The sequence below is a fragment of the Gossypium hirsutum genome, chromosome A07, assembly GCF_007990345.1.
Source record: "Gossypium hirsutum isolate 1008001.06 chromosome A07, Gossypium_hirsutum_v2.1, whole genome shotgun sequence".
NCBI lineage: Eukaryota > Viridiplantae > Streptophyta > Magnoliopsida > Malvales > Malvaceae > Gossypium > Gossypium hirsutum.
The window spans coordinates 2166998-2181077 of NC_053430.1; the positions used below are offsets into that span (position 1 = coordinate 2166998).

Consider the following 14080-nt stretch of genomic DNA (forward strand, 5'->3'; position numbering starts at 1 on the left):
TTGTTATATCCCTCCAAAAAAATAGGCACGTGTCAAGCTTTAAAGGTATCGTTGACTTTGCATAGACCCTCTAAGCATACTCATTCGACTCACTTCAAATGGAACCTATCACCCGTGTTCATAAGAGAACATTATCCTAAACACACTTAAGGAAACCATTTAAGCTTAGCTACATTATACAAATAAAATCTCATGATACGTGGCCATGATTATCCATCCATTATGCGTTTAACGAAACTAAATTACAGGATTAACCCTTTTTATACCCTAGAGTTACTACAAGTAAGGGATTAATCTTTTTTATAAACTAGAATTACTTTGAATATTTATCTTTTCAATTAATCTCCTCTTATCATTATTCGAACTCTCAACCTCTACAAATAAACCGACCCTCACTACATCATTTTGATGTCCTCTTCATTCCACCTTATAACATTATTGTTTATAAAAGTCACATGGCACTTATGAATTTGACCACTAAATTGAACTTTACAAGTTTCATCCTTTGTAGTGTAAAGCATGTTCTTTCTTCTTTCCTTTTTGTCGTTAATCACAATTGTTTTCAAGTTGATGTAACGTGTATCTAAAAATAGTTGATCTTACAAAATTACACGCATTTAATTTTTATATATTTATGAAATTTCATGACGTGTACTTTAATCTAAAATTAGAATATGAGGTTTAATTTAATTTGTTTGTACAATTAGATATTCAATAGATTTTGTTTTGATTCTTGATTTGGTTCCCACTAATATTATCGTAATTCAAATTTATTAAAGCGCGATTTTTTTTATTTAAAAGTTGAGTAGAGATTATAAATAATTTAAAACATTGTATAAATATACTTAATAAATTTAAATTTTAATATTAACATTTATAACTCTTTTTCATTTCTTAGCAATGATGTTTTAGAAGAGGTTTTACCATTGATTTAAAAATCAATCTAATTACCAATTAAATTTGATTATGAATCAGATAGTTGGTTTGGTTCAGAAGGTTTAGTTTATTTAGGTCAGATATAAATAATAATTTTTATGTCTTAATTTAAATAATAAATTTAAATTTAAATTAATTATAAAAATATTAATAATATAAAAATATTTTTAAATATTTTATTAAATTTTAATAGTAAAATAATTTTTTTTGGCTGAACAAGCTGGCTCGAAAAATAGGTCTAGGTTGAAAATGTTTTAAAATCAAGCCACATTTCAGCTCGGCCCATGCACAACTTTATTACCCATAAAAAAATCTTTATGGACAGCAAAACAAATACCTTAATTATAAAAAAAATCAAACTAATTTGTTATTCAATCATATAAATTGAGAGGAAAAAAAAGGAGAAAACTTATCAGGAACAATTTTTTAAGAATCGATAAAATCAATTTTGTTATGAATATTTTATTATTAAGTGGATGTTCATTAATATCAAGATGAATTTAATGTATTTTAGGACTCTAATATTTAATTAAAGGTAGAGTTTTATTTCATTTATACATCTTATGTCTATTAATATAGATTTTAAAGAAGTATGGTAAATATCTCTATTCATCAATAAAAATATGTACTTTTTTTGTCCCTTTTTCTTGTTCTTTTACTTTATTATTTATATCATAATATATTATCGGTGCGACGATTTTTCCCCACACATTCCGTCCTTATTTTTAACCCTTTATTTTCCCAATAAAACTTCCATCTATATCTAGTATGTTTCTTCCCATTCTTTATAGATTTTAATATTTGTAATAGTGCTTGTGATAATAACCAAAGTGATTACGATGATGCTAACTATTTTCATTTTTAATTTTTCAAATTTTTTTCAACGCCATTATAAAATAAAAAACCATTCAAATAATTTTTTCTAATGCTATTGTAACTTACAAGTATGACCTTGTTAACATTTGGGTTTTCAGGTTCAATTTGAAATAAGATCTAAACCAAAGGATTAAAATGTTATACGTCTTTGGAATTTAGTCACAATACTTTTATTTTCAGGAATTTAATCTTCCTTTTTAGATTTCGAAATTCAGATCCAATTGCTAATGTTGCTAATTTTTTCTGTTGAATTAGTTGTGTGACATTTCGAAACTAAGAAAAAAAAAACTTACTTGGTAGCATATAACTAAAAAGTAGTGTTGTAATAAGCCTCAATTTAATAAAATGATTTTAATAGTTTTAAAAAGTTGGACTTACATTTTGAAATTTAAAAAGTAAAGGATTAAATTCGTAAAATAAAAGTTAGAGACTAAATTTTAAATTTACTAAGAGTACAGGGACTTATATCATAGTTTAACGTTTAAAAACTAGTGGCAACCATTTTTTTCAAATTATTAAAAAAACCTGAAAGTTAAAATTGTGATTTATGAATAACTTTTAAATATACATATATACACTAACGGATAAGATTTTCTTTTTTTTTTGTCACTGTTTTTTTTTTTATCTCCGGACAAATCCACCGATGTTGTTGTGTCGGACCGGCCACAATCGGCGGCTACCCTTTTCTTCGCTTTCCTCCGCCAAACCTAAGCAATACTCCATCAGGTCCGCCGTGTCACCACCGGAATGGCGGGAGAGCCGGCGGTCGGTTTCTATATCTCTGTTTCTATCTCACTTGCTCCTTGCACCTAAACGTACGTTTCGTTGTTTTTTTTTCTTCCATTTATGCATCTATCACTTTAAAAAGACTTAGTTTCAAAGCTAAAATCATAGTTTATTTTCCAATGCAGATGCGATTGCAGGTAACTTCTTGGATAAATACGTGAAAAAGTAATCACTTACATCTTTTTGAATTTGTATTTTATACTCTGGGTTTTATTTATTTTATAATTAAATGATATGCAATTTAACAGGAAAAAGCTGGATCCGCTTGAGGTTTATGTGCCTGCTGTTATATTGACTCAAATACAAATTAAAGACCTGGGTAAGTCTTAAATTATGGTTTGATCCTTGATTTTTTGAAATGGGAATTTTCCATAATTAAACCTCATTCTTGCTCTACTTTACTTTATTCTTTTGCTGGATGAATAATTTTGTTTCTTGTTTCGAGTTTGAGATGAAGAACATAAGTAGAGGAGAGTATTTGGTCAGTTTGGTTGGTTCGATTAGAAGATTGAAAAATCGACTCAACCGATCGACCTCATTAACCGAGCTAACTTAACATCTCAGTTTGATCAATTAAGTAGATTATAAAAATTCATAACCGATAACCAACCGGCTTAATCTATATAATCACCTATAAAATCAAATTCACCATCATAACCAACTTGCACACAGGTGAAGCAAGAAATACATTCTAGGGCCAAATTTTAACTATAATTTTTTGAAAGGATCAAAATATAATTTTCCATTGGTTAAAAAATGCCATAAGATTCCCTATACTCCTCAAAAAATTGAAATTTAGTCCCTCTACTTTTCAGATTTCAAAACTCAAGTTCAATGGTTAATAGCGTTAAAATTAATTTGTTAAATTCAAATTCATTACGTCATTTTTTTAGTTACATGGCTAGCAAGTCAGTATATTTTTATTTCAAAATGCAATGCTAACAAATTTAACAAAAAAAAAAGCATTGTTAACAGTTGAATTTTGAAATCTGAAAAGTAGTGGGACTAAATTTCAAATTTTCAAAGTGTATAGAGACTTATGGCATATTTTAAAGATTAGACTATCATTTTTATTTTTATTTTTGAAGAGCTAGAATGAAATTATAAATATTTAGGGGACCAAGACCTGTTCTCGCCCCTAATACAGTTAAATTGATTTGAACTAACTTTTGCTCGGTCCTATTTTATTTTTAATGATGACCTATGTTTATCCTACAAAATGAATTCCCATTTCATTTTTTATAAACCCCTTTCTTTTTCATTTTAAAATTCTTGAATATGTTGTGGTTTCATCAAATGAAGATTGAAGAATATTGTGAAACTTAGATTTATAATCATCTAACCATTGCAGAGAAAACTTTAGAAGTTGATGATAAACCGGAATATGCAGCCTGCAGATCCCTGCTACGTTCTGGTCCGGCTGCATCTCTTCGTGTAAATATACGAGCTGTAAGTCGAGTTGTTCAATCTTTTCTCGTTTCTTTGTTACATTAATTGTTGGCACATTCGAGAATTCGTTCCTACTCCTAACAGCAATCGTGTTTCAAAAAAGAAAAAGGATTTTTGCATTTTCTGAAACTATCAACTTGCTAAGGAAATTCTGTTCATCAGAGAATGGTGTATGACAGATAGGTTATGCTTGTTGCTAAACCATCTGCAGTTGCACTTTCATTCTATTTAGTTTACAGCAGCTATATCTATAACTTTGGAGGGTATTTTTTATATTTTTATATAAAATCCAGACAATAAGTGAACATGAAGGGATTTGAACCCCAGATATCGTGATCTCTCTTCTTTCAACCTTCCCATTTCAACCAAATTTAATCTAGTATATACATAGAAAAAAATTTCCACAAGCAGATTTAGAATGATTTTTTTTAGATTTTCAAATGGTAAAAGTATTATAGAGGCCCTTGTACTACAAGTCAGATTGCATTTTACCCCCTCTACTCAAAAAATGGGCAAATTAGTCCTTGTGCATTAGACTAAAGATCAAATTAATCATTCCTATTAAAAATTGCATATATTTGTACTGTTAAAATTCGGTGTGTTTGACGAAATAACTGACCTACAAGGACCAATTTTTAACTGTAGAAATGGATGGAATTTTTAACAGAATGACTAGTTTATTCTTTGATCTAACGTATAAGGACTAATCTACCCATTTTTGAATAGAGGGGGCAAAATGCAATCTAACTCCTACTATATGAGCCTCTATATACTTTTACTATTTTCAAATATATCGTGTTATCATCTTAGCTTTGCCTGTGAATTTTTGCTTTCCACTGCCAATAAGGCCTTATGTCAAGGTTGAGCTCCTAAGAAACCTCAATGTCTAACATTCAAGTCCCATCATGTGTAAATATCACCTGTGAATCCTCTGCCAGGTTTATTTTGAGTTTAAGTCATCATGTGTTAGCACTGTCGGAATATATTTCAGTTTTCAGTCTGATTGTGCTTTTTATTGATTTGTTTCTAGTTATATTTGAACATGTATTATTTGTGACTGTACTTGCACTTATAAACTCCTTCAATATATATATATATGCATATAACTCTGGAGTTGCTGAAGTATTGGGAATTTTGTTTGGAAGTTCAGGTGGCACAATATGCTTCTGATGCTGGAAATGGTGAAAACGCTTTCAAAGACGTGGATCAATGTCTCAGGTACTCTATTTAAGCAATGGATGAAAATTTAAAACAATTGTATTCAATTTATAAGATGCAAAGGCCATTTTGTTTAAGTAGATCAATTACAGGGTTCACTCACTGGCTGGACGTTGGGGATATTAAGTGCTTTGTTATGTCATAATTTGGCATATTCTTTAAGAAAAATGGTTTCTTGGAAAAAATCATAACAAAACCAGATTTAATAAATTACCTTTACAAGTTTGGTCAAAATGTGATGCCAATCCTTGTACTTTGGCAAAATTTAAAATTTAGTTCATATAGTTGAAAAGTTAAAATTTATCCTATTACTTTTTTTATTTAAAAATTATAGTCCAACTATTGACATTGTTGGTATTTTCTGTCAAAATTTACCTACCATCAGATGGTCCATAATGATTTGTTTTTAAAGTTTATATTATTACATGAGTGTGTTTATGAAAAATTTTGAAAAAACATACAAACAGTGTCAATTATTTGACCAGGACTATAATCTTTAAATAGAAAAAAAAGGAAGATTTCATTTTTAACTTTTTTTTAAGTACAGGAGCAAAATCTCAGACAAGGACAAATAACATATTTTGACCTACAAGTATTTGATTAAAAAAAAAACAAATTGATGCAATTAAACTTTAGTTTAGTTGGTATTATTGTTGTTGCAACATACAAGAGGATGTGGGTAAGAATGTACCTAAGCGCATATTATCTTCTGATTTACGGATTTGTGGTGTTATTTGTAGAAGTACAAATCGTATAGAAAAAAAAAAAAAGAAGAGCAAACTTATGAGTGCATTGTAACCTATTGTTATTGATTTAGGGCATTGGAGGAACTAGATTCCTTGTTTCTACATGCATCAAGAAATGAACCAGATGCTTCAGTAAAAGTCATGAAAGCAAAGATTGGTACTGCCCTCAATGCCCTCGACAGGTATTATTGTTTTACACTTTCCATATATGTATGTATATCATTGTTGTCATGCATGGAACATGTAGATTAGGACAAAGTAAAATTCATGTCCTTATAAGCTATTTCCATTGGCAGCCTGCTTCAAACTGTTCCATCCGATGTATTAAATCAAGGCAAGGAAATTGCTGATGCTTTATAGAGCCCCTGATGATGAAGACCTGAAGCAACCTGAGGAGCTAGACCCGGATCTGAAGCAATTGGAATCAATTCTATAATATCAACCCATCCCATAGAGGGGTTCACTTACTGTAATGCTAAAATAATTTTGCGTACTTATGTAACTTCTGTATGATTTATATTCAATGGTTTATTTATATAGATTTTGCATGTTGAGTTTTAAATAAATTAAAAATATCTTATTTATATCATATAAAAACTTCAACTGTTAAATTAATGAAGTATTCTGAATTTATATGATGATATGGGATCAATATACATGGAATTATATTAGATGATTAAAATATTAATAAGAAAGCATGTACAACTAAGGATGAATCCAATGCCTCCCCAAATGAAATATTGAAATTATACTTTTGACCTCTTTTAACATATGATTTCTAGCTGTAACTCTCACCCCATTTATATCTTTATCTCGGCCCAACAAAATATTATTGACTTTGCCTTGATAAAATTACACTTTAAAGAAAATTATTTCATATGTATCCCAATTTCTCAATTTAAAAATCAAATTTGATATTTTTTAAATAGTTAAATTAAAATACTCTAGCACCAACAACCAATAACATAGTCATTTGGTATCTAAATTTTATTTATTTTTTTACCGTTTGAAATACTCTAGCACCAACAACTAACAACATAGTGACACATAATATAATGACACAAACTCACATTTTAACATGTAACAAAAACTAAAAAGAAGTTCAAAATTTATAATAAAAAAAATTACATGTCTAAATATAAAACACCGTACTATTAGTCATCAATGTCATATTAACATAATTTAACAGTGTTAGTAACATACCTATAAGTACAAAAGAGTTCAGGTAACCCTTTTTTAAGAATTTCTCACATATACAAGTTAATTATGTGCTCTGCACTTGAATTATCTTACTATAAACCCTAATATCTCCAGAATAGTAATTGAATCTTAACCCAAAGAAAAAGGAAAACCAATATAGCGAATATAGAAATATTGGTAATAATTTATTACACTGTTACACAAGGATGCAAGTAGGTCAAGTACCTATATGTATATTTTTTTTATATTTATATATAAAATATTCAAAACAAACAGAGGAAAGGATGCTGACCATTTACATACAAACAGAGCCCTACCATAACAAAAATACCAAGCTGTTGCTGCCATTAATTTGAGGCAAATATCCACATCCCAAGTGAAATAAAAATTCTTTTTATCACATTCTCATCATGCAGATGACAAGCTACTAAATATACGCTTCAAACTCGGACAAACTGCACGTAACCTCCCCATATTCATCAAGCAAATCTATCATTCACGTGAAAAATTCATGAACATGATTTAAGCAAAGCATGGTATAAGAAGGGAATACAGATGGGAGCAAAAATGGAGGGGGAACAAAAAGGAAAAAGAATGCTCTCACCTTTGGACAAAAGCGAACATCCAAAGTCTCCAGCATGCTACACTGTGATATAGCAGTTTCAACGGTTTCTTCCTCTATGTTGCAGGACTTCAAAACACCGATACACAAAATAAAACAGCATCATATGAGAAGCATATCCTTGTGACGAAATAAACAAATATAACAAAGACCTCACAGAAACCTTCAAAAAATATAGTCATCTGCAAGTTTGTACTCATGATAGAAAACCAGCAGAGCAAAGAGGCAAAAAGGACCTAAAAGTTAAACATCTATGGTTTTATAGACCGAGAATGCATACCTGAAGAAACAGACTGGTCAGTCTAGGACACCCAAGCTTCAAAATTTCCAAAGAGCAACAATTGCTGATTTATAAAAGAGGCAGAAAAATTGAGAAGAGTACCAGATAAAACAAAAACAGATAATAACCATGAAAGGAGTTGTATCAATACCTTAGGTTAAGAAAGGACAAATTGTAACAAGCAAGGTCAACTTCCTTTAAATTGACTGACAAAGAAAGATTTAGGGATGATAAGTGGAAACAACGTGCAGCTGGTGGGATGAGCACCTTCCTAATATTTGGACAACCTACGCAATTGAGGTTCTGCAGTAAACGATTTGGTTGCTCAATTGAGTCATTCATGTTCTCAAAAGGAAACATGCTAGATCCGTTAAGTGATTCAAATCCACCACCAGTAGAACCCCAATTTAGGTCATGCATATTTATGCATCCATTCAAGCTCACATGGGTAAGATGTGTGCAATAAGCAAGAAGCTCCTCTATGGCAGACTGGCACAGGGTACCATATGACAAGTCCAAATCCCGGAGTTCTCGTAAAGCACCTTCCTTGTAAAGGGGCTCCAATGATGAGTCCGCCAGATACTTGCATGCTTGTAATTTTAACACCTTCAATAAAGGAAAAGTGAGCCAAAGAACATAGCAGTAAATCATGAAAACACTGGAAGCTTGATTGAGACAATTTACAAGAATGTGAAAATTTTCTTAAACTTGCTCGCATCTTTTTTTTTTCCGGCAAAGTTGAAACAAGCTTTACTAGTAGAAAAAGAAGCAACACAATGCTTGTTATGGGAGAAAACTCTCCTCCTAAGTAAATATAATGGCATTAAAATTTAGATCAAAAAACAAAATCACTAAGAGCACAAACCAATATGACACACATATTGTGGTAGGGGCGATAATAGTTCACAGTTCAAATGGGTTTGGAAAAGGATTGCCGTTGCCTTGTAGTATTCTGGTTCTTAAAAAAGGAACCGAATTCCAATTATTTGGACCAGTTTGGTTCATCAGTTTTTAAAATTTTTCTAAAAAATTCCTATATACTTCTTAAGTTATTTTCACTAATTTATGTATAAAATATTTATTTCTATATTATACAAAAACTATAAATAAAATATAAATAAAAAATATAAATAAAATAAAATAAAATTTATTTTTATATTATAAAAATCAAATTTAATAAAACGAACTGAAATTGGATCAAATTTAATAAAACTGAACCAAACACTATGATTCAAATTGTTTTTTCAGTTTTTTTTCCCAACCCTATATTGTGGAGTACAATGAACTTAACATGAATAAACCAATGTGTTGTACGGTTAATCAATGCTTATATATCAAGGATTTTAAAGTTACCTTGAGCTGCAAACAAGACTCAAAAACTGGCTGCAAATTCGTCAAAAAGGTGTAAGACAAATCAAGTGTAGTTAAATTTGGAAGCCAGCGCAAAGAGAAAAGACCATCAGAACCAATAGATGGGCAAGACATCAATATTAGTGACTCAATAAGAGGGCAGGAAGCAGTGGTTGCAGATAAGCAATCATCCTTGAGTTGGCTGCATATAAAATTAAATAGAAGCGTCAGCCATGGGTCAAAACAAAGAATCATAAAAAAGAAGGTAGCACAATTGCAACAAACCTGCAAAAGGATGCATCAAGAGATGTCAATAGAGGACAATTTATTGATCCTTCAGATAATACACCACATCCTTTCAACTCAAGAGACACCATACATGGAGCATCAATTCTGAGCGTGTTCAATTTGGGGCATATTCCAAGATTAAGTGACCGAAGAGCAGCCTAAAAGGAGCAAAATGAATCAGCTTTTACATAACGGCATGGAATTATGCGAACCAAATAGTCGATAATACATAAGCAAATTAATATCAGTGAAAGTGTGCTACAGTCACTCTAAACTTACAGGACAAAATGATGCTCTTTCGAGATGATCACACCCATCCAAGCAGATTTTCTCAAGACAAGGACATGCAAGATCTAGAGTAGTAATAGCACGACACCCAACCAGAGAAAGACTGACTAAAGATGTACTGGACAACTGCACTGCTGTCAAGCTCTGGGCAACAAGAAAACAAGAAATATTTGTCAGAAAGCACAAAAAAACAACATGCAACAATGCAGGACCAAGGAGCTCTATTTATTTAGTAGCAACAAAAGGTAAGTAAGCAATGCTAGATGCAGACCAGAATTAAGACAGATAAATCTATGGTCCCATTTGAAGTTATCAATCAGCTGATAAAGCTAATCTCATAGATCTCTATCACCCAATCCTCGAATGTCCGATATAAAAGGGCTTTCTACATACACATGCATAACTGAGACAATGGTTTAGCATAAAGAAAAAGCCTATTCACAAACCTCGCAGTTATCCAGAACCAATGATTTTAGCATAGGGCAACCACCCCCATCACTAAATACATTACATATGGAATTTGTCAAAGATGCACAATCTGTAAGATCTACTTCTTGCAAACATTGACATTGCAGGGCCAACATCGTCAAATTCTCCTGCTTCTGCAATGCTAGTTTCTGCATTTTAATAAAATCAACAGCACAAAATCAATTTTTTATCAACAACCAAGACAGCAACAACAGATCAAATCATCAAAAAAACATACTTGAAGTGAACTTGAACTGATGCTAATGCGATGGAGAGCAGTGCAATTGGACACCATTACAGATGATAGCATGGAACATTGTACATTCAAGTCAGCAAATCTGCATGGGCAAAATTATAAATCATTATAAACCCCAAAAAGAGAAGAGGCACAAAAAAAAAAAGCAAATAATCCATCCAAAAGCAAGAGTCGAGGAGATCCTTTTGGGTTTGGCAAGAAAAAGAGGGGAATAAAATGAATTAACAGTATACTTTCGACAGTGAACCAATCGAATTTTCTGCAAACGAGGAAGATCCAGTGACACTGACGTTAACATGTGGCAATTATCAAGCTCCAACTCCTGCAACAGGCAACAGAATCAGCATGTTCAGCTAAAGTTTTTAGAGAACCTCAAATATCCAGGTAATAACAATCTATACAAGGAAAAAAAACTCAAACCTCCAACATATAACTATGAGCTATTGCTGCCATTGAGGCTGATGTGATACCCTCGCAGTTGTCAAGCTTAAGAACTGTTAACATTGGCAGTCTTACAGACTTCAACAAAGAAAAAAGCAAATGCATCAAAATACACCTCAACCAAAAGAGTAGACCTCATTAGAACTAAATTAATCATTGGCAAGAAACCAACCTCGAGTGATATGTTAGGACAATAGGAAGAATTCAAAACATGGAGATTAGCGCAACTGTGAGCTATCTCACGCAATGTTTCATCACTAACACAAGAACAATTTGACATGTCTAAAGATTCTAACTGGGGGCAAGAAGTCACTGCCGAACGAATAGCTGCATCTGTAAGTTTGTGGCATGCGCTTATGTCAAGCAGATTTAAAAGAGGGCAATTCAGGGCCACCTGAGCCATGTTACTACGTTTCAAAGACAAACTTTTTAATTGTGGGCACCTGCAAAAGTTTCAGACTTTAGCATAAGGATAAGCACATTGACGCTTAGATAAAAGTTAATATTCAAATAAAGCTTTTGTTTTACCTGATAGATATTCGCATCACACGGCATTTTGTTACTTTCAGATCACACAATCGATCATGGTTAATAGGTATTTCTTGAACACCATTTCCAAGAATAGCATCATTCACATCCAAACTCCGTAACATACTACACTCTACCAACGCATGGAAAAAAACATCTCCTAGTTGCCCTCTTCCCAATGTTAAAGCCTCGATATTTCTACCATTCAGAACACTCAAATGAATAACAGCAAGCTCAACATATTCATTTGGTTAGAAGAATAAAAAAATTATGATGAGAAAATATTACCGTAAAGATGAGACAGCTCTCATAACAAGCAGGTGCATATTAGTAGTGCCACTGAGATTCACTTCAGTAGCATTTGGATACCGTTGACACATGTCCTCAACTGAGAAATAAAATGCAAAATTATAGCAGTTATGAATCCAACTATATTACTAACAATGGACAATTGCCTTACAAAAATGACTACATGCATGTATCTTCTTGCCTAGGAACCAGCATTGTAGAAGGCAATCTCAACATATATAAATATAAAAGGACTGCTTCTATATAGTTGCATGCTTGCTTAATTCTTTTCATTAACATCCTAAGCCATTTAGACTATCTTTCTCATTTTGACAGCTAATTTCTATTATCTTTTTGGAGTTCTCTTTTTCAACCAAATGAAGAACAACGCAAAGATATTAAGCAAATACAAGACTCACATTGTTCAAGAGATATATTCCTGTTTTCAAAATTCAAACACCTCCAGAAATCCTCATGAGCACTAGCTGCTCGCCACTGCCTACAAACCATAGCAGCACGACAAAGATTACAATGGTCCAAGAATGAGAACACCTGAAAAAAGGAAAACAAAAGACAAGGTTCAACACAATGGAACAATGTGAAAAATTATAGTAACTAGAATAGAAACGAAATAGTTCAAGCTACCTACCATATGCAATAAATCATCAGTCAGATCCATTCGTATTTCGAAATCTTCCGCCCTCAAACCACCCTCATGTTTCTCATCTATCCCACCATTTCCATCAAAAGGATGCCCATCGCTCCCATCATTCAAAATGAAATTATGATCAAATAACCCATTATTAGATGAATTCGAAGAGCCTTGGCTAATGTTGTAATCTCTCCCTGTCGAAGGGCAAGACGTGTTCTCACTGCAGTCAAAACGTTGCAGAATAAGTATGACAAAAAAATTCTAGAATTTATTTATTAAATTTGTCTGTAGCTTTCAAGTTGACTCACTGAAAACCGGAGTACACTTTGGCTCGCTTATGGTACGAATCGTGGTTGTCACAAACTTCAACGGCAGTCGAAGCGGAGGCGCTAGTCTCACCTTCGGAAAGACGAGAGCACCGGTTCAAAGGGCGCCACGTAGGATCGTCCCAGCTCCCACCGCATCTCATGGCGGAGACCATTTCTTCAAACAACAACGACCCTTCTTCTCCTTGTCTTCGCCTGTTTAGGGTTAAGGAAAATTGAGCCGCCGCCGCGGCGGAGACAGCGACAGTAGAGGGGGCTTCTTCCTCTTCCCCTTCTTCTCGTTCCTCGCGGTCATCGTCGTCGTCGTCATTCACGATATTCCCCTCAAAACCGTCGACATTTGCTAAAAAACCTTCCTTCATGTTTCCTCCCGGTCGATTACCTTCCTCTTCGTCGTCGGTAAACCATAGGCAGCACCAAATCCTCATACACCCGGAGGTCAAAAACCAAACCCCTCACCAAAACAAGAAGAAAAAAAAATGAAAAATGAAAACCTAGCTCACGATCCTCCACATTCCATCCCCCCCCCCCAAGAAAACGAAAAAAATAACCCTAAATTTTAAAGAAAACAGAAGTAAAGCTCCGGCCTTTGAGGAACCCTAAGGGGGAAAAATCGGCTTGAAACTTCAATCTTTTTCATCAATTGAAAGAACAATCGATCGATACATACAAATAAACAAATATAGAGAGAGAAATTGAAAGTTTTAGAGGTAGAGAGGGAGGGACATGACCGGATCTGATCGGATCTTAAGAGCTCATAGTTGTTAAAGAAAGGAACTTTTTTTTTTTTTGAGCAAAGCTTGAAAAAATAAAAATAAAAATAAAAATAGACCGGCGCTAATGGGTTGAAAATAATCCGAGGGAATTCGTGCTTTTATTGAGGGGAGGAAAAAAAATCACTACTTTTTTCATTTTCTTTGTTTCTTTCTTTCATTTTCTTTTGGCTAAATTCTATAAAAGGTCCTTGTACTATATGTTTTTATTGGATTTAATTTCTCTATTATTTTTTTTATTTTTTTGAAATATGTTTTTTCAGTCCCGAATATAAAGTTTTTTTTCCTGTTCATTACATCAAATAAATT

The 14080-nt window shown here is 32.6% G+C and overlaps 2 protein-coding genes across 2 annotated transcripts; one reads left to right on the forward strand and one right to left on the reverse strand.

Moving 5' to 3' along the window:
* Window positions 1-2359: 2359 nt before the first annotated feature.
* On the forward strand, window positions 2360-6550 carry LOC107929921 (uncharacterized). The gene is given in 8 exon segments (XM_016861459.2): window positions 2360-2627; window positions 2724-2763; window positions 2847-2917; window positions 3950-4047; window positions 5198-5265; window positions 6083-6193; window positions 6308-6365; window positions 6367-6550. Coding segments are annotated over 8 exon segments (699 nt in total). The 5' UTR covers window positions 2360-2455; the 3' UTR covers window positions 6448-6550.
* Window positions 6551-7368: 818 nt separating this feature from the next.
* On the reverse strand, window positions 7369-13847 carry LOC107929920 (F-box/LRR-repeat protein 15). The gene is made up of 17 exons (XM_016861458.2): window positions 12981-13847; window positions 12670-12892; window positions 12440-12572; window positions 12021-12120; window positions 11733-11930; window positions 11377-11647; window positions 11184-11282; window positions 10997-11085; window positions 10746-10845; window positions 10486-10656; window positions 10031-10183; window positions 9749-9909; window positions 9467-9665; window positions 8265-8719; window positions 8114-8177; window positions 7816-7902; window positions 7369-7700 (listed from the first exon to the last, which is right to left on the reverse strand). The coding sequence occupies exons 1-17, from the start codon at window positions 13424-13426 to the stop codon at window positions 7620-7622; spliced, it is 3030 nt and encodes a 1009-aa protein (XP_016716947.2). The 5' UTR covers window positions 13427-13847; the 3' UTR covers window positions 7369-7619.
* Between the last annotated feature and the right edge of the window lie 233 nt (window positions 13848-14080).